We start from the raw sequence: 20799 nt of genomic DNA, 5'->3' as shown, positions 1-20799 counted from the left end.
CAAATATGAAAAAAATAAACACGTAAAAAAAAAGTAAGTTAAATATAAAGTTTGTTATAGCCTATATGACTGTTAATTTTTTTTTAAACTATTTTATAAACCATATTTTAACAACTTTATAGATAAAAGTATTAAAAATGAAGAAAACTATGTTTGTAACATAAAACTTTTAAAAATTTTATTTATTAATATATAGCAACAAAAAACAGTTAAAACTTTAAGTTCAATCACTTAAAACACTTTTCATTTTTCTAACTAAAATAAAAGTTAAATATCTTAGAAATATTTACTATGCTTACAACAACAAGTTTGAAAATACTTATTTAAACAAATGTCTAAATAAAAACATTCGTGATAACAAGAAACTTATAAACAGCATAACAGTCTAAATTTTGTTAACCATTTTCTTGGGCAAAGTACAGTTTTTTGATCATCCAATGAATGTTACGACGTTTTTCTTTCTGCTACTTTTGTTTATAAAAAATTTATGTGTAAACTCAAATCCATCAAGTCAAGGTTACAAGCAAAATGAAACCCCAACAGCAGAAGGAAAAAACATAAAACCAAAAAGCATACAAGATCAACGAAATGCACATGTTAGTATAATTAGTCTACTTTAGTTGAAACGATTACAAAGTGTGGTGAACGATAAACTAAAACTTTATTATTTGTACTTTTTACTGAATTGTTAGAAACAGTTTCACTATAAATTAATTCAAAAGTTTTAGAATGTAAGATTCTTTTTTAAAACGTCAATATAAGTTTTGTTCCAAAGAAAAGAAACGTTAGTTAGTTAAATTGTACTAAGTGTATATTAAATAGTTCTAAATTTTAAAAACACAATAACTTTAGAACTAAGCAACTTAGTATAAGTTGAATATAAAATTAAAACATCTCAGTAGGTGTTTATACTAAAGACTTATCTTTACTTTACTGTTATTAAAGAAAGCAGAAACAAAGTTAATTTTCAAATTTTTTCTTACATCTCTAAAAGTTAATCTTTTAAGTAAACAAAGCAACGGAAATAAGTATTAAGTATACATACAAGTAGTGATATTTACACAAAAACGATTAAACTTTTTTTTTACATTCCTACTTGTTATTATCTTCTACAAGATATAACTTAAGCTTTCAAAAACTACGTGGGAGTTTTTATTATCAGTGTTGACTGATGTATCTTTTTGAATGTTGTTTAAGCTATTTTTTAAATAAAGACCAAAAGACACTTTTTTATTTTTATTTATTTTTTGTGGAAATAAGTGATAATAAAATAAACAATTAAAAATGAAAAAAAATTATAAAGTTTTACATTTTTATAAATTCCGAATACTTTGTAGACAATTTTTTTTTATTAAAACTTAAGCTTTATGAGATATAAAATGGTATGATCATTAAAAGTTCTGTACAACTATTGGCAGATGTATCTTGACAAAAATATTTTTTTAGATTTTACAACTAATAGATTTTAACACAAAAACTAACTTAAATAATTACATCTTTATAATAATATTTTTCCAAGTATAATAATTAAATATCTTAACTGATAAATACAAATTTAAGTTTATATCCAAATAAAACGTTTACCTAAATTGTTTGAGTATAACGCCTTTATTTATATAAACTGATTTTTTACGTAATTTTAAACAATTGTGTTATTAAATAAAAGCTTATTTTACTAGTTTCCAGAGAGTCTCCGAAAAATAGATTTAAAAAGTATTGTAAGTATTAATTGATAAACTCTAAAAAATATAAACCTTATAGCTTTAGATTTGAATTAGTTTACAAGTTTTATGAGGTAGTATACTATCTTCGGAATATCTAAAAGAAAATTAAATAACTGAATTTTGTATTTTGCTTGAAAGTAAAAAAAAGTTTACAACCTACAAATAAAAATCATTAAAAGCATGCTGTAACTTTTCAAACGAAGTAAAAATGTGAAAAGGAAAAGATAAAGAGGAGAGGAAAGTAGTGTTCAAATAATATTGATCGGCTTTTATATTATCTACAATGTCTCTTCTTAAACTAAAAAGTTCGTCCTTGAACCTGAGATCAAGAAATCCTACACTTTCCAATGAAGCTAGCGAATCTTCGGTCGAGAAAACAGAGCAAAAAATTAAAACAATTAAACTTAAAATTTTGAATTTATTATAAGATGATTCGCTTATTATACAGAGTAAAATCTTAGTTTTAAATTTTACTTTAAAAAAGAAAACAACAATAAACTTAGAATGCAATGAGTCACACTTGACATGAGTTTTACATTTTCAAGTCAATATATACAACCTTTTTAGTATTAGATAACACTACCGGAAACAAAAATTCTTATTGTAAGTTATTAATACGTAGAAAATAACTTAGCAGACGTTTAATTAAGTTATTTGACGTCACTAAACTATAGTAAAGTTAATACACATGTTTATTATAATAATTTATTATAAAATGATGTGGTTAGATAAGTTTCACAATAAAATTGCTTTAACAGTTTCTTTTTAAAATATGTCATAAAAAAGGCACCTAATTTATATGTTATGTGACAAAAAGGAAATTTAATTTTCAATTTCAATATTACTTGGATATACTTTTAAGTTTGTATTCATATTATTCAAAACATGAAAAACAACTTTGAAAATAAATTTTTGTAAAACAAAATATGTCGCTTTGTTGAGTTTTCAATTTTAACTAAGTTTTTTGCTTAGTATGTACTAAAAAAATAAATCTTAAACAAAAGCTGCCTATAAAAAAACTTTTCTTAAATTTATATTCAAGGTTTAAATTAATTTTATATTTAATTTATATGTCCACAAAAAAAACTATTAATATTGCATTGTCATTAAGTTATTTGTGTTTAAATCTTTAAAGTCGAATTTGATAATAACAAAATTTATTGGTTCTAATCTTAAAACTGTTTTTCTAAAATATATTTCTTACCATTGTCACGTAAAAAATTTTTATGTGCTGCATATATTAAGCAATTGGCGCTTTTTAAATAATTATGCACTACATAAGTTATGTTTTACAACTACATGCAAACGATTTAAAAAATCTTTCTCAAGTAAATTATTTTTTGACCTAATGCGAAATTGCATCTAGATAACAATTTAAAAAATAATACTACCTGTGTTTATTTAAAAACTCAATTTTGAAATACCAACATTTTTTGCAAATTTTTAACTTTTTTATTTGGATATAATTTTTTGACTTGCTAGTTTCAAAATACGACTTAAAGTTTAAAGCAAAAACAATGAAAAAACTTATGGACTTTCAGCATTTAATACTTAATTATACAAATTTTTTCAACTAAAAAAAACCTTTAGGTATGTCAAATTTACTAAAACTAATTTAATAAAAAGTTTAAAATTTTTAGTTTTAACTATATAATGCATTTGTAATTAGCCAGGAAACTAGTTAAAGTTGTTTAAAAAAAATTAAAAGAGGACTTATTTGATCATTGATTACGTCATGGTGGATTTTTATTTTAAACACTCCTAGTCATCTTAACTACTTTTTCACACTTGGTTGCGTGTCTTGATTACAGATAAGTACGTGAAGTGTTTTTAACCCACTTTTTTTTTCAAGTTTTATTGGTATTCTAAGTGTCAAAAGTCGTAAGCTTCATGTAAGCAAATATGTCAACACTTCTTTGCAGTAAGGTGGCAGAACTTTGTCCGCACTGTTTTGTAACTAACTAAAGTGATAAGTAACTTTAAATAATTACCTATAAATAAGAACTAGTTTAATAATTACTCAAATTAATAATAATATTTTTTTAGAAATATCTTGAAATGTACGGGTACTCAAGAAAGACAACGATGTCTGAAGATCCAAACAGTCCTGCCGCCTTAGTAAATTTTGGGGAGTCAATAATAAAATTTCAAAAGTTTATGGGTCTGCCACAAACGGGTGAACTTGATGAACGCACTTTAAAAATGATGTCGAAATCAAGATGCGGTAACAGAGATTTCGACACCGAAGAAGTAAATGTTTATTTTATTAAAAAAAAGTTATCACTTGTGATTCATAAGATTAATTTTAATAGCTACGAAAAAACTGCTAGAACTATAGAATACAATTTAGTCTAAGATTACTTATTACATTTATTTCGGTCGTTTATCATATTGTAATTTATTGGGTTCTTAAACAACTATAAAAATGTGTAACCAAACTATTACTAGAAAAATGAAAAAGTAAAAATATAATTATTTTTAAATGTAATTTTTTCTTAAAGTAAGTTTTTTAGATAACTAAAGTCGGATTTACATAATGTTTTAAACCTTATTTTGTTTTAGAAAAATGGGTGCCTGCTTGATAAATAAAGGTAATATGACGTAATGTTTTAAATTTTTATTTTATTTGTAATTATAAATAATTTAAACTCTACTCTTAGCTCAAGCAATCAAATTTTTGTTTTAACAACCCAAAACTAGGACTCATAAATAAACAAAAAACATTAAAGAGAAAGTTAAAATATTTATAAACTCTATAAGTTACTTTGTATAAAATTATCGTTCAAGTATAGATAAAGTCTGACCAAATTTAAAGCTAAAGAAAAGAAATAAAAGCAAACAAAACAATTTCAAAATCTTGAAGAACAGTTCATTTAAGTTCTAAAATATTGTACATTTAGATCAAGTTCAGAAGTTTAAAATACTTATTTCATTTTTAAGGAGCAAAACAATAGTTACACTTTTATATCTAAAAAGTATTGCACCTTTGTATATCAAATTTACTGAAAACCTAGTGAATGTTTGTACTATAAACGGTTATTCGTATACACCAGGGGCGATTCTAGACTTATATCTGACCTTATAGTAAAGTAGTTGTAAATAATCAATAAATAAAAATATCGTTTAGATTTCAATCTATAACTTAAAAAATATTTTTCCTCTTTAGTTTAAAAAAAATATATACATCAAAGTACATTGATAAGATTAAAAAAGTATTTATAAAATCAACAACTTATATAAACATATGTTTAGTAGTTTATCTAGACAGATTTCAAAATGCTCCAAATATTCTAAAAGCATAACTTTCCTAAGTTTAAAAGACTGAAATTATGAGTATTAATTATCTTTTTCATATTATAAAAGACTTTTGATGTTCAGTATAATGCATAGTTTAAATGGTGTTAGAAATTTCAATTACAAGTAATTTACACAAATTTCTAAAATATTAATCCTTAAATATATTAATCTAATTTTAAGAATACTAGATAAATGTATAGAAATATTAGACTATAGAGTTTATGGAACGTAGTTCATAAAAATTTTAAGATATGCTTTGGTATGACAAACATAAAAACAAAAACAAATAAGTCATGAGGAAATATTTTTTTTAATGGCTACAAAGTACAAAGTTGTTTTTTAGTAATACCAGATTGATATCATACAAAAATATTGTTTATTTTGTTTTACATGCATCTCTTAAATCTCAATCGTTTACCTAAAAGTAAATGTGTGAAAAGATAAACATAATTATGTCTAAACGTTTCCTTTTACTAAAAAAAGACAGCCTACACTTTTGAATATTTTTATTTATACTGAATATTAATTTTTTTTCATAAAAATTGAATATTTAAGCGTATAAGAACAATCAACTATTTTAGTAGAAGTTTTATCTCTAAATTGGATTTAGAGAGTTAATCAATTTTTTTTAATGTGTGTAATCAAATGATTACTTTTGATTAAACTAAATAAATAAAAATTAGCCCAAATTTGATTAAAAAACAAATTAACTTTGGGATAAATTTAATAAACACACCTCAAACACTTAGTAAGTAAAGGATAACTCAAATACTGCATGCGTTTGACGTATAACAGTGTTATCTAATTTTTTTTTATTCATTAAAATATTAGAACACAGTCATTTTAACTAAGTAAACTTGAAAAATACAGAACTTATTTTTTTTCTCAAAAAGCTATACAACATATATTAATAAAGACTCTATATTTATAAAACTTGCTATGATATATCTTCATATTTTATGAAATTTCGAGCAATTTAAAAATAAATGTTACTAAAAACAACAACCTCTAATTACTTACAAAAATTGTGTTTCAGGAAGGTAAGAGGAAAAAGCGATATACCAAAGTAAACAAAAAATGGTCTAACAGAGTTGTCAAGTACACGTGAGTTTTATTCATGTAGAAGTATATTAAAAAACTTCAAAGTACTTGGTATTTTAGAAATAAATTATTCAAAATATTCAACTAGAAGTTCTTTAAAACACTTTCTAAACTAAACTCAGTTTTGAAAATTTTAATGCTTAGTATGATCACTGTTTAAAAACTGCTGATTTTCAATTTAAAAAGTGAATACTAGACTACACCGCACGACAAAAGTTTTCGGGACAATCTACGACCGGTGTTGTCCTAATTAGGGCTCATTAGGTAGATGTAATTATAAGAAACCACTGTTTTGGTCTTACTAATTGGGCTTAAGTACTGAAGCAGCATTAATCACCCTTTTGTTCTTCAATCATTAAATTGTTTGCAATCATCGGTGAAGACAAATAGCTTTGCTGAAGATGCGTTAAAATATTGCTACTTAGTTAACTGATAAACAAGCATAAACTATAAAAATTGAAAATGTCTTATTTAGACGTTGAGTTGTGAACAGTCTAGTTGCGTCAATTTCATCTACTGTACTCACAAACATAATATTAAGTGTTTAAGAGTCTTTGGTTAGACATCTACAACAGATCATCATGACTATCTCCGTCTGATGAGTCCTAATGAGTACAAAATTTAATCGCAGAATGCCGCCTCATTTGTGTTACGCGGTTTAGTCTAGTACTTGATGTATAATGGCGGAACTTCTCAGCTACGTTAAAGATTGCCAAAATGTTGCTACTAGTATTAAAATATGCTTAGGTATAGAGCTTATATATCAAGTCGTTGCTAGTTTCACAGTTAATTATTTTTGATGTAAAATACTTAATAAATGGTTATTAAAAATATCTTATAGCAGTCTAAATGATATAAAACCGTAATACAATACTAAAAATAACTTACTTTATATAAGAACGACTATATAAAAACAAAACAAAATGAAAATAATCAAATAATTATCTGTATTAGTTATTATTATGCTATAGATATTAAAAACATTAATAATAAAAATATGATTTAAGTTTACACATGTAATTTGCCTGGTACTTTGTCTTTTAAAGTAATTGTAAAAAATTAATATTTTGAATACTAAATAAAACTTTGATAATTGGTTTTATAAATTACAACAACTTAAAAAACAGTTAATAACATCTAGTGGAATAATACAATGACATAACTATTGATTTTAAAATTATCTTCACACAAACACTTTAACTTTTGATTAGTACTTCCATTTGTTTACGAAATAGCTTGTTTTTTTTTTGTTTTGATTTTCTTATGATAAAATTGTTATCGAATATTCCTAACTTTAGTTGTTTTAATGTTATAAGGAACTATTTTTTGTTGTGTTTAAAAAAATTTTGTAAAACTGTAAAACAACTCTATAAGTTAATGTTTGTAAACTAATACTCTACATGAGTAAGCTGTTTATTAATAGTTGTTGTTATTATCATTGTAAAGAAATTTTACTCTCGCACATATTTTATATAGCTTTGATATTATATTTCAAGAGAATATCTTCCTTTTTGAATTACTTATGTTTTATAGCTCCGTTGAACTGTGCTAGTCAAAGCACAGAAAAACGACGTAAGTTATAACAGTTTGAGTAGTTTTCAAATTTTTATGTTATATTCTAACAAGCTTGTTTCGTTCGGATCTTTTATTAGCAAATACCTTTAATAATGTTTATAAGTAATTAATTTTTTTTTTGTAATAATGTTAACTCTATATTAGCATCAGGTAAAATATATAATTACCAAAAATTAAATACATATGTTTGTGCATCAAATGGTTAAGATTCTTAAAAGTAGATTTTATGTTAAAAACTGTCAAGAAGTTTTTCACAGCGACTTAGTGAGTAAATAACAAAACTGATATAATACTAAATTATGAGAACATTATTTTCTGTATAAAAATAATAATTCGTGTGATTAAAAATTGATCTAGGGTTATCATACACTAAGTTATTAATTCATGTTGCTGATCAAAGTCTTAACAAAAAAGTTAATATAGCAAGATCTTAAAATTCAAACCATTACCGCTAGTACTTTGTAAGTAGGTTTTTTTTAATTTGTTATAACGTTTGATATTGTTTTATAGAAAGGTAAATAAATGTTAGGTATTTCAAATTACAATTCAAAGTATTAACATTTGTTTTATAAATATTAGACAACATTAGTATTGTAATATTTTAATTCTATTTAGCAAACTTAAATATTAACCTAAAAATAAAAGTGTGTTTAATAGTTTAAGATATTGTTTTATTTTCAGTACTTATATTTGAAAAACTTACAAAAGAATTTTCGCTTAGCTCAAAAACTATAAGCGTTAAACTAGACTAGAGGGAAAGCAGTTTTAAATTATTGATAATTTGCATTTGCGCAAAATGCCGCTATAAGGCACTAGACAAAACAAAAAGTATGAAGTAAAACAAAGTAACATTTCTCAGATTACATTTCTATAGAAAAAAATCAATTAAACTGAGTAATATAAGCATTTGTAATAAGATTTTTTGTTAAACTAATTTAACGAATGCATTATATCTTTTGTACTTTTATATTACTTGAAGCATTTATTTCTGCTTGACCTTTATTCAAAAAAAAAGAAAAAAAAAGATAAGTGATATAAACTAATCACAAGAAAATTTAATTTTAATTTCTCATTGAAATATTTTTTGTTTGTATATGTAGCTTTTACATTTTTTAAAGTCGTAATAAATAAAGCTATAGAAGTTTAATAGTGCGAATTAAGTGCTATTTGGGTTAACAAATTAAGTTCTGTAAAAAATTCTTTAAATAAACTTTGTTTAAATTCATGAATTTAACGAAATAAAAAGTTAATCTCTATTTGGAATTCTAAATGCTAAGTTAATTTAAGAAAAACTACATTTCAATTTATTTTGTATAGTAAATGTAAGTTTTTGTTGTACTGTTGTTTTATTAACTAATTACATAATTACATCAAAGTCTTACAAAAGAAAAAGTAATTAAGCAGTTAACTTTGTAATTTTTTGACTAGTAAAATAAGTGTAGCATTATTTAACCGTATATCAACTTAAATAATTACAGCATTAAGAACTACACTCAAAAAGTTGGAAAAAAAGCGACGGAGATAGCAATTAAACGCGCTTTGGGTGTGTGGGAACAACATATACCCTTGAAATTTGAAGAAGTTACAATTTACGAAAAACCAGATATTATTATCAAATTTGCGTGGGGTGAGCACGGAGATAATACTGCTTTCGACGGAAAAGGCGGATTTTTAGCTCATGCGTATTATCCTGGTCCGGACATTGGTGGAGACACTCATTTTGATGAAGCTGAACCATGGGTGTATAACCATAAAAATCCTGAAGGTTTAATTTAATTTTTTATTTTATTTAAAACAAAGTTTTTTGTTAAATTGCTCAAAATTATTTATTTGTTGGCTTTAAAAGATATATTTGATTTGTTTTTTTAATTAAATTAGAAATAATATACTGGGACGTTAAATGCCAAAGATGAAAACAAGCGTAATATACTGGAAAATAAAATAAAAAGTTCGGGACGTAAGTACTTCATTTTACTAATGGTAATCCTCTGGCTTATTGAGGCTTCATAGAACTGTTCCTTTTTGTGAGCAGAATATCGTCTTTAGTCAGATATAATATTTCTTATTTTAAACAAAATTTTAGCTTTAGTTGTATAACAAGAAGTTGTGTATATTAATAAAAGTATAAGTTTAAAAAGCTTTAATTGTTATCTTAAGCTAACGAACCTTTAGTAAAAGCAATACATTTTCCTGTTTCGATGTTTAAAATGCTTTTTTTTATAAAGTATTTTGAATAAAGCTTTAAATAAAGATGTGCAAACTAAATATCTTATTTACTACCAGGTTTCGGTGGCAAAAAATTGCGACCTTTTAAAGTATAATAAAATAGTAAACTGCACATAACAATGTTGCAAAACTGAAATATTATTTAAAATTTTATTCATGCATGAAAATCTAAACAAAAAACTAAAATGTTTCATTTTCGAAAATTCATGCTTATAAGTGTATAATTAGGTAAAATTAGGTAAAATTAGTATTAATTTAAAACAAATTTAGTTTATTTATTGATTCAAAATAAATAAATAAACTGAGTTAAGCGCTTCTAAAAAATTAAATCTTTTTATTATATCTTTTAATTGTGTGTATTTCTTCAAACTTAGACTTATTAATGTATAAGCATGTTTTTATGTTCAGAACTTAACTAAACAAACAAAAACTTTGAAAATATATTTTATAGTATACAAAAACTTTAACAAAATAACTTAGCTTAAAACCTAAACATTTGTGTACCATCTAAGTTTTAAATGTTACAGATATACGTAAACTTAAAAGTATTTAAATATTTTAGCTGGTAATGACCTCTTTCTGGTTGCTGTTCATGAGTTTGGACACGCTCTTGGACTAGGTCACTCTGACAAAATGGACGCAATTATGGCACCAGTATATCGTTACCACAATTTGACTAACTTCGATGTTAGCTATGATGACATTAGGGGTATAAAAGCTATATATGGTTAGTGTTATACATGTTAGATTTAACAGTATAACTTTTAGACAAAATAAGTTTAAAGGAAATGAATATATACGTTTGTTTTAATTTTAATAAGTTTTATAAACTAAAATTTTTAAATTTCAAACTTCGAGCTTTCGTGCAATATATATTAATGTAATATATCTGACGCTTTACAATACAGTACATATTACAGTATTAGTGATAGAGTATTTAAAACTTTAAATTTTTAAAGTCCTTTTAACATAGGTTTTAAACTGAGTGTTTCTGTCAAAAAGTCATTAACACTTTATCTTTACTCATTATCTACTATAAGGTATTTTATACGGTTTGGTAGCCTTTTAAGTGGGAACCAATTTTCTTAGAAAACGTTTATCGCGAACCGCAGTCTATAGTAAAAAGTTTTCTAAGAGCAACCGATATTTAAAAATTTGTTTTAATCAAATAGATTATTCAAGATGTTATAAAGCATGCAATAATAAAAATAATTACTTAGTTAAGAGCTTAATTTTAAGCTTTAAAAAGATAATTATAATATAATAAAAAATTCATTTCTTTACAACAACTCAAAAACTTGGTTGAAAAAAATTACTCAGTGTATGCAAAATTTAATGTTTTCCAACTAGCTTGATTTTTTGAGAATTTAAAAAAAAAATTTTTTTGTACAAATAGCAGTATACACAAAACTATTTGTTTAACTAGTAATTTTCAATTAAACATTTTACATAAAGTACAATTGCAGCGCAAAGATGCTTTTAAAAACCTTATGAGCAAAATAATTAAATTGTTTATTAATTTCTGATAAAACTATACTGTTAATGAGAATAGTTTTTTACAATAAGGTTATGACCATGGTAGAAATCCAGAACCACCACATCATTGGACAAAGTGGCCTAAAAAAACTACGAAAAAAACTACGACGACAAAAGCTAAAACTAAAATAACTTATACGCCGAAAACTTACAAGCCTACAGTGTTAGTTGAATTTTTTTCTAATGTTTTTGATCCTCATTATACAGATACTTAATACAACTAAACTTTTATATCATGCTCCTGAAAAGCATGAACACTAGTAAAAATTAATTATAAAAGTTCTTTTTTTGATTACCGTAATTATTTTACATTGACTTCTGATAAGTTAAATTAAAAACATAAAAAATATTTATGAAAGACTTTTTTTAAATTTTTGACAAGTTATAAACATTTTTTATTTAAAACTTTAAAAGTTTTCCAAACTTTAGTAAACTTTTTTATAATTTTAGCACTATATCAAATATTGGTAAGCTAAACTAGTGCTACAATTCGTTGAACTATATTTTAAGTTTCTCAGTTTTTATATTATATGTTAGTTTATAAAGCTTATTGTTTTATTTTTGTAAGAGTATACTGTTAATATGTTTTTATATATTTTTCCGAGCGCAAAACACGTTTACAAGCACTTTACGAAGAAAGTTTTTCGTAATTCAAAAAGGGTTTTTTAATATAAAATAACATTTAAAAACAGTTTTAATCAAAGTTAACTTTATTTGTTTAAGCATATTGTTATAATATTTATTATCATCGATATAAATATCTACAAATAATAAAATCTACAAATAGTTCAACAACAAAATATATTAGTTTCGACTTAATTTAGTTTTAAGTTTATGTAGGTCCTAATAAAAGTTATTTTAGAGTCGAAGTATGTTATACTGCATTAAAAAAAATTATAGTTTACAAATTATTTTTAGTCTTTATTATGAAAATAAATTTTGAATTAACTTAAAGTCTTTGAAATTTTTGCTGCTATTAATTTTTTTTTTAAAACACTATGATTTTTTTTTGATACCATTAAGGCGTTTGCCAACAAGTTTTTTAGAAGTCAAACAGTTAAATTAAAAGAAAATGACGCAATTTTGTAATCGAGCATTTGAAAAATTTATGAGTATTCCCTAGGCAATCATTCGCTATAGAGCAGAACTTTATAAGTAGTACGTTAAGTAGAAAAAAATGTGTTTTTAAAAACTAAGTAGTTTATACTCTTATTATTTCAATTAAATTAAGCACTTTTGTAGAAAAACTACTACTATTCCAACTACAACAACAACTACTACGCTAAGAACGACGACAAAGAGACCACCAAAACCTGAATTGTGTCAATTGACAAGCTTTGATGCAGTTTCTTTCATAAGAAGAGAACTGATGATTTTCAAGTAGTTTTTTATAAACTTTCGTTAAATGTGATATATTTAATTTTTTTTACTCTGTTAAAATTATTGTTCTTAATAAAAGTTTTACTTAACTTAAATAGAGGTAACTACATGTGGAGAAAAAAGAAAGACAAACCTTTTGATTCCGGTGCAAAGATAAATAGATTTTTCAAAGAAGTTAAAAAAGTCAACGCAGTTTATGAAGACAAAGAGTTTATTAGGCTATTTGATGGTATGTTAAAAAAACTAGTTCTTTAAAAGAAAATAGTTCAAACACTTTAACAATTTAAAACTTTTAACTTTTAAGGTATACAATTTTGTGTTAAGTAACTAGAAAACTAACTTATTGTTTACAGAAATTGCACTTTTACGCAACGATTATATTCTGTATTAAACTTAGCTGTTCATATCAAAACACCTTAGGTTTTTTGTTTTGGAAATACAAAGGAACTCAACTCAAGCGAGGAGGGTCTAGTGGAGTTCATGTAAGACACATTGGACTTCAAAACGATGAAATTGATGCTGCCATTTATCTAAAGAACAGTGGTCAGCCATATCTGTTTAAAGGTTTATTTTTTGATTTAAAAATTACAAAAATATATAATTTAATCTAAACTGAAACACATATTTTTTCAAACTATTGTATCTAGGGGAGCATATATGGGAATTGGAACCTTACTCAAAAATTAGTAGTAACATCCACTCTAAAAAAGACTTTCCTAAAAAAAGAACGAAAAAAAGTGAATTTAAATGGGCCCCAAAACGATTTGATGCTGCATTTACGTCTTTAGGTATGTTTGATTTTTAAAAATAACTTCATTGCTTCTTAGATTTTTATTTACATAAAAATCTGTACACTAAATATAATTATTTAAAATTCAAAGTTAATTGTTCGCTAGTAGAGATCCTAGCAAAACAAGTTCACTGGAATTTTAATTATAACAAGTTTTAACAGTACTCTTTCTTTAACAAACTAACACATGTTTCTGTGTAACAAGAAGTTGATGTACTCAAACGGAGCTCTGTAAAAAATAAACACACTTTAAGGAAATAATCTACAATAATTTTTAGTAGTTATTTTTATTTCGGATAAAGGTGTGTATACACCTACTTTAGCTTCTATTCTTTCCTTACAGTAATTATCTTTTACAGAGCTCCGTTGTAGTGTGTTAACTTGTTAACACACATAAACATGTGTTAGTTTAATAAAAAAAAGAATACTGTTTAGATTTGTTATTATTGTACAAAATTTAATGATATTTAATAACGTAGGAAAATACAAAAATCAGTAAAACTTAGTTTAGTTTTTTTAGTTGAGATGTCCAGACTGTTTATAACTTTATAGTAAATTGCTTAGATTAAGCTAAATGTATGCGAATAATATATGTATATATCATTTTAGACTAGCTTGTATTTATATTCTTTTTTTTTTCCTATACCTAATATTCTAGTGTATATTTATACATTTCAAATAATAAAAATTAAGTTTTCTTGTTTAAGGCGTTAAAATTTCGTTGTAAACTGTATAAAAATTATATAACATAACTACTAATTAGAAAAAATAATATTTTATTAAACAAATACACACTGTAGTCTCTAAAACTGATATGTTTTTAACTGCAGATGGTAAGCAAACATACTTTATAATTGGAACTAAGTATTGGACTTATGACAATGAAAAAATGGAACGGGTTTTCGGAGAAAATGATTTTCGAAAAGATTTTCTTGGATGTGATGATAAAAGAAAGTTTGACAATACTGATAATAAAGATAAAACTGACACCAGAATAGAAAGTGAAGACCCACCAAATAATTTACCAGGCATCATAGCCGTTTCTATTTGTTCTGCCATAACTTTAGTATCAGCTCTATTTTACCTTATCTACAGAAAATGTAGTAGCAGTTCAAGTCCAATGATCATCAAATCGTCTGTTCTTAGTCCTGGAAGTCACCGACACAACTTCAAGCATGGTTGGTCAAAGCATCATCACCTGAAAAACACAGATGAAGAAAGAATAATGTGCGTGACTGCTGCACGCCAAAAGTTGCGGTTGATGAGGTTTAATTTTCAGGGACAGGTATGAGAAGGTAAGAGTAAACATTTTGGACATTATGACGATGTTTTAATGCCATCGAAGGTTTCTGATACTTTTTTTCGGAAGAAAAACTTTATGTCAAAATGGAAGAAGGTTTTTTGTTCAAAGTTTTTCAAGATAGTTTCATTCCGATCATCTTACTTTTTGTAACACATTCTAACTAATAATTTTTTAGAAGTTTTGCTGCAATATTTTGTGTAAAAGTTTGTTATATACATTTGAAAGTTTAAGATTTTTCACATCTTTTTTAACTTTTTTTAGATTGGTTTTTAACTAAAGTATTTTGATTTTTGAAGCTATATTAAATCAACAAACATAATTCAATTTAAAAAACTTATATATTACTTGTAAATCATACTACTTTTCTACATGTAAAGATGTATTTATCTATAAAAATATAAGTAAATCAAAATGCGTATGCAAAATTATTTTCAACTAAGTCAAGTTTAAAAATTATTGTTGCTTATTCTAATCATTCTAAGCTCATTTATTTTCAAACATCAAATAAATATGCATAAAAATATTTTGAATTTAATAGAAATTATTTTGTAGATTTATTGTTAAAGTTTTAACTAATAGTTACCGTGAGACAGGTTTGCCATAGATTGCAATAATTAGAGATTTTGTAGATAAAGTTGTTGTAATTGCTTTAATTTCTTATACTTAGATTAAGTCCTCATGAATTTATTATTAAGAAAATAAACGCAAGTAAACAACAGTTTGAAAAGTGCTGAATTTAAGAATGTCTCATTTATAATTGTCCTACTTGAAAACAAATAGCATCATGCTGTAAGATATAATTATATATAATTAATAAAAACATTCTAACATAAGAACTTATTTACATTATTATTTTTAGCCAGTCCATAAGAACTATTCAAAGCAGATGATTTAGTTTTAATAAAACTTTAGAGTAAGTTTAGAAAAGAATAAAACACAGTATTATAATTTTCAAATCTACGGAAACACATCAAATTACAGAATGCTATAAAAAAATTAAAGTTTTATGTAGCTTTACATGTAACTATACAAAATATACAGCTTTAAATATGACAAAGAGTTGTATAATTTTCTAATAAAAAGTTATAACTAACTTATATTTAAAATTATTTAAGACTTTAACTTTAAAAATAAAATAATTACTTTAAGCACATAACAATTTTTATATTGAAAAATAACAAAAAGTTACTACAACTATAACATTTTACTTTGATTAAAAACTTTTAAAGAAATGTTTTATAATCGCTAATTAAAAAAAAAAAGACATTATAGTATACTTATGTTGAATTATTTGCACCAACTTGTAACGAATATTAACTAATTATGTATAATTTGGTGTGATGAATCCTACTTAAATATGTGAAAATACTAAGTATAACATAATAAACAATGAACTTCACCGCACGACCAACAACAACGGCATCCGAGACAACCTACGACCGGTTTCATCCTTTTTAGGACTCATCAGGCAAGCATAGTCGCGAGATATAACATACAAATTGTTTAATTTGATACTTAAGTTCTATTACTACCAAAAAAACAGTTATAAATACATAAATAACAGACTCTTATAACTAAAAGTACTGCGAATAACTTATCAAAACATATTTTTAAGTGAAATATTTTTTATTACTTGTATTAAAAAATAGTATTCAAAAGTAACAAAATACTGTAGATAAACCAATATTTAGGACATTAAAAAAAAGTTAAAACTAATAGTTTTATTAAATTCTATAAAGTAAACTATTTTTTAAAGCAAGAAAAAAAACTACTGGTAATAACTCTGAATATGATCAATGTTAATATTTTACAATTATATGTTCAAGAATTTGTTCGTTAATGTTTCAAAAATGAATAAGAACTGTTTTTGAAAAACACAATGTAAAAGTAGCATCAGTATATACTACCAAAAACTGTTTCAATACTTTAAAATTATAAACAGTTATTCAGAGATATTTCACGAAAATTTCATACACAAGCATACCAGCTATATAGACCAGAATGTCTCCTACATAGTAGAGACATCACGCCAAGTGTTTCGAAAAGTTGTTGATAATAAAGGATAAGACAACCGTAGTGCTATTTTCTATCACTTGCATGAATATATGCACCGTGAGAATAACCCAAAATTTCCTAGAGATATGCTCGAGTTGAGCTTAATAGCTTAGAACCAATGCTAATCGAAAAAGAAAAATTGAAGCTGAACACACAAATAGCAGCAAATGGAAATGCAGCTTTGTAAACCTTTAAAAAAATATTTGCAGACAGCCAAAAAAATACAATTATTTTAAGTTTTGCCATGAAGTTCTTAAGTAGTTTAATTTTAAATGAATTGAAGCAAATTAAAAAAAAATTGTGTATACAAAAAGTTTTAACGACGTAATAATGTTATATCACAAAAGATTTCAATGTAAAAACTAAAACGTTTTTCTGACAAACAAACTAAATTTAAAAATTTCATTAAGTGTTTTGTACACAAGTTGTGAAAATAATATTTGGTAAACTTTACTAGTGATGTTTTAACGTACCTGCTAGTAAGTTTACTCCTCTAGTAAAAGCCGCCTCTGTTGTTCTACGTTTTTTAAACGGCAGTAGCTTGTTTTATGCACAATCCTCAAACCAGGTTGTTATCATCGGCTATAAGTTGTGCTTATCATTTGTCAAACTAATTTGTAAGCAATTTTTTGCGATTTACTTCATAGAACTAGTTTGTAAAGTTAGTATAATTTTCATATATTATGCATTAAATTTTTTTTTGTTGTTGAAATACCATATAATAAAACAAATGTTTATGTACTGCTTTGGTTTATTACCTGGTTTCGGTGAGCGTTAGCTGACCTTGTCAAATAAATTCAAAACAGTAAATAACATTTAGACATTGGCAGTAATGTGAATCTGAACTCATTGATGCGTAAAAAAATAAATAAACATTAATTATTCTAATTTTAATGAAAAATGCATAATTAGGTGAACTTAATATTGGTATTAATTAATAAACAAAAATAACAAAGTTAAAAAAAAACTAAATGCAATATAAACGAAAACACAACAAATTCTTAACACAATTTAAAAAAAACTAACAGATGATTAAAATGCTATTAACATTTAAATTATTAGGTTTTAGATTCATTCCAATAAAATAATAAAAATTTGTTCCTGTGTCTGCAAGAACTCATAACTTCTGATCTTTTATTAATACAATTCTTATCTGCTTGAAGAATCTTTAATCCTTCTTTCAAGCACAACCTGCACGTTTATACTCTAGGTCTTGATTTATATTCTTTTTCTAGTGTTGTCCAATTCAATTTAAAAATTTTATTTTCGTTCTTCAATGTGTGGATGTATTTTAATAGTTCAGTTGCTTGTTTGTATTGCATATAATTTCTATCTTCTGGGTTGCTATTTATTGTTGTTCTGTGGGTTGCCACTCTTTTTTTAAACTGGTTGGCGCTTAGACCAATATATGATTTAGTTGCATTGTCAGTTTTTACTGTGGCCTGGTATATGACATTTTTTGCTCTACAGTTACATGTTTCATCTTCATCATTCTTGTTGCAGTTTGTGAGCTTCTTGTTATGACTCTTTATGATTGTCTCAATGTTTGACAAACAGCTGTAACTTAATTTGATGTTGTTCTTATTCAAGTATTTTTTGAATTTACTGTCTACTCCGAAGTATTTGTTTACTATTTGGAGAAATTTCTTGCCAATGTTTGTTTGTATGGATTTGCAGTATGGTGGATTAAACCATATTATTTTTCTTTTTCCTTTTCTAGGCCGTTTCTTTCCATCATCTTCACCTTTGAACTTTATTTTGTAATTGTAGCCACTTAACTTTATTGCGTCATTGTAATCTTAACTTATTTCATTGAATAGACTTTCATTGCTAGAACTTTTGGAAAGTCTTTCTTCTATCATTTTTAAAATTTACTTCAGTATTGCTGGAGGGTGGTTGGACTTTGAATTAATATATACGATTTTGCTGTTCTCTTTTCTATATGGTTGGAATGTGTGGTTGTATAGATTGAAGCTTAGGTCTAGATAGTTAATTTTACGTGAAGGATTTTCGATATCTAACTTTATTCCCATGTCTTTTGATATGCTGTGCATAGATTTTCTAATTTTCTCTATATCAACATTACTTTTGTTTTTTTCTATGACAATTAAACTATCGTCGCGGTACAGTCCTGTTGTTAGATTTGGGAGCGCATTCTTGAGTTTATGTAATATATAGAGACCTACTAGCTCGCATATTTCCGCTCCATGCTTTCCTCCCATGGTGATGTCGAAAAGTTCATTCTCTTCTGTGTTACTTTTTCTTTTTACCCAGACTTTTTCTTTATTATGCAATACTGATTTAGATGCGTTTAAGATAATCTTCATTTCCTGTTCGCTTACTTTTGTACTTTTGTTTGCGAAAGCTAAAGCTTTACTTAGTAATTTTTATGATATAGATGGGTAAAATTCCACAATGTCAAACTTCATGAACTTGTATTTGTATTTTTTAAGTTTTTGTACCAGTTTAAAACTTCTTGATAACTTCGCCATTGGAGGTATTTGGTTGATTTTCTTAAGACAGTGTTGATTCTGTCAATTATACATTTGCTAATTTGACCTATGTCTGAATAGCTAGGATTTATTAATCTTGTTTTGGGATTGCTGGCGAAATCCTTTTTGTGGTCTTTTAGCGTTATATAGCATTGTTGTTTAGGTAAGTAGTTTACTAGTTTCTTTTCTAGTTTAAGATTTGTTACTATCTCTTTGGCTTCTTTGTTTATCTCATTCGTAATTGTTTTGTCATTTTTTTTGTATGATTTTCGAATCGATTTTAGTAATAGGCTGTCGTATTCTAATTTAAGAACCTTGTAGTAGTTGTTTGTCTTGTCGGCTGGTACTATTAGGCTTTTAGTCTTGCCTATTTGCCTTAAGTCTTTTTTAAGCTCTTGTTGGAAATTGTCTTTAGATTTTCTAAATTTAACTTGATTAATTAAATCGAACATTTCATTTTCAAAATTCTTGAGTTCTTCAGGTTGCTTTGGTGTAAATTTTGATTTGAAACCATATGTTTCTTTGTTTTCTATCATGTCTGTGCTATCTTCATCATTGGTGCAGAAGTAAAGTTTAATTCTAATTCGTCTACAGAAACTTCTAATTTTTTCCATTAACTTTATTTTGTATTCTGTCTTGTTGCATAAAGGAATGTTCTTAATTGAATAATTAAAGTTCAGCTTCTCATATGCTGCCATTGTTATATATTGTTGCAAATATTTTGGTTGTTGAAATACCTATATCTGAACTGAGTTGAGTAAAACAATGTCTCAAACTAAGAGTTTACAATATACTAATGAGACTGTGTGCATTTAATGGCAATTACCATTTCTTAGGAATATTTGCAGCTGCTAATACTTTAACTGTGTATTGTTTATAAATTTTTCGGTTAGGATTTTAATGATGTTTTCTAAGTTTACTACAAATAAGTTACTGAGTCGCCTATCATAGTAAATAAAACTTTACTAAGTAGAACGTTTTTTACAAAGATGTTGATGTTTTTACTCATGTTTGTTTCTAACAAATTGCTTAAAAGAACTATTGTATAACTCAAAGTTTATAAAAAACTTTTACTTCACTGCAAAATAAATGTTAATCATATTCAAATTATTAATAAACATTTTTTAAAGTGATCTAACGATATATATTTGTGAATTATTTATGTGATTTTCTTATAACTAATTAAAGTTGTAGTTTTTAGCGTTTTATTTTTTAAAATTATGACTATTGTTTATAAAATGACAAAAAAGTGCTTAAAATATTTGGTCCTAGGATCTGGTGCACAAAAAACCTTTCGGTTATCGAGTTGTACACAACGAC

At 25.4% G+C, this 20799-nt stretch overlaps 1 protein-coding gene across 1 annotated transcript; it reads left to right on the top strand.

Annotated features, from left to right (window-relative positions):
* Positions 1-381: 381 nt before the first annotated feature.
* LOC145834049 (matrix metalloproteinase-24-like) lies at positions 382-15347 on the top strand. Its single transcript, XM_082941376.1, has 11 exons — positions 382-596; positions 3771-3974; positions 6058-6125; positions 9176-9462; positions 10486-10650; positions 11490-11622; positions 12702-12839; positions 12938-13068; positions 13260-13403; positions 13487-13627; positions 14460-15347. The coding sequence occupies exons 1-11, from the start codon at positions 438-440 to the stop codon at positions 14918-14920; spliced, it is 2031 nt and encodes a 676-aa protein (XP_082797502.1). The 5' UTR covers positions 382-437; the 3' UTR covers positions 14921-15347.
* The last annotated feature ends 5452 nt before the right edge of the window (positions 15348-20799 follow it).

Source organism: Thalia democratica, chromosome 4, assembly GCF_965202585.1.
Source record: "Thalia democratica chromosome 4, ktThaDemo2.hap1.1, whole genome shotgun sequence".
Taxonomy (NCBI): Eukaryota; Metazoa; Chordata; class Thaliacea; order Salpida; family Salpidae; genus Thalia; species Thalia democratica.
Note: the sequence above shows the minus strand (reverse complement) of the source record. Positions and strands in the feature narration are given on the sequence as shown.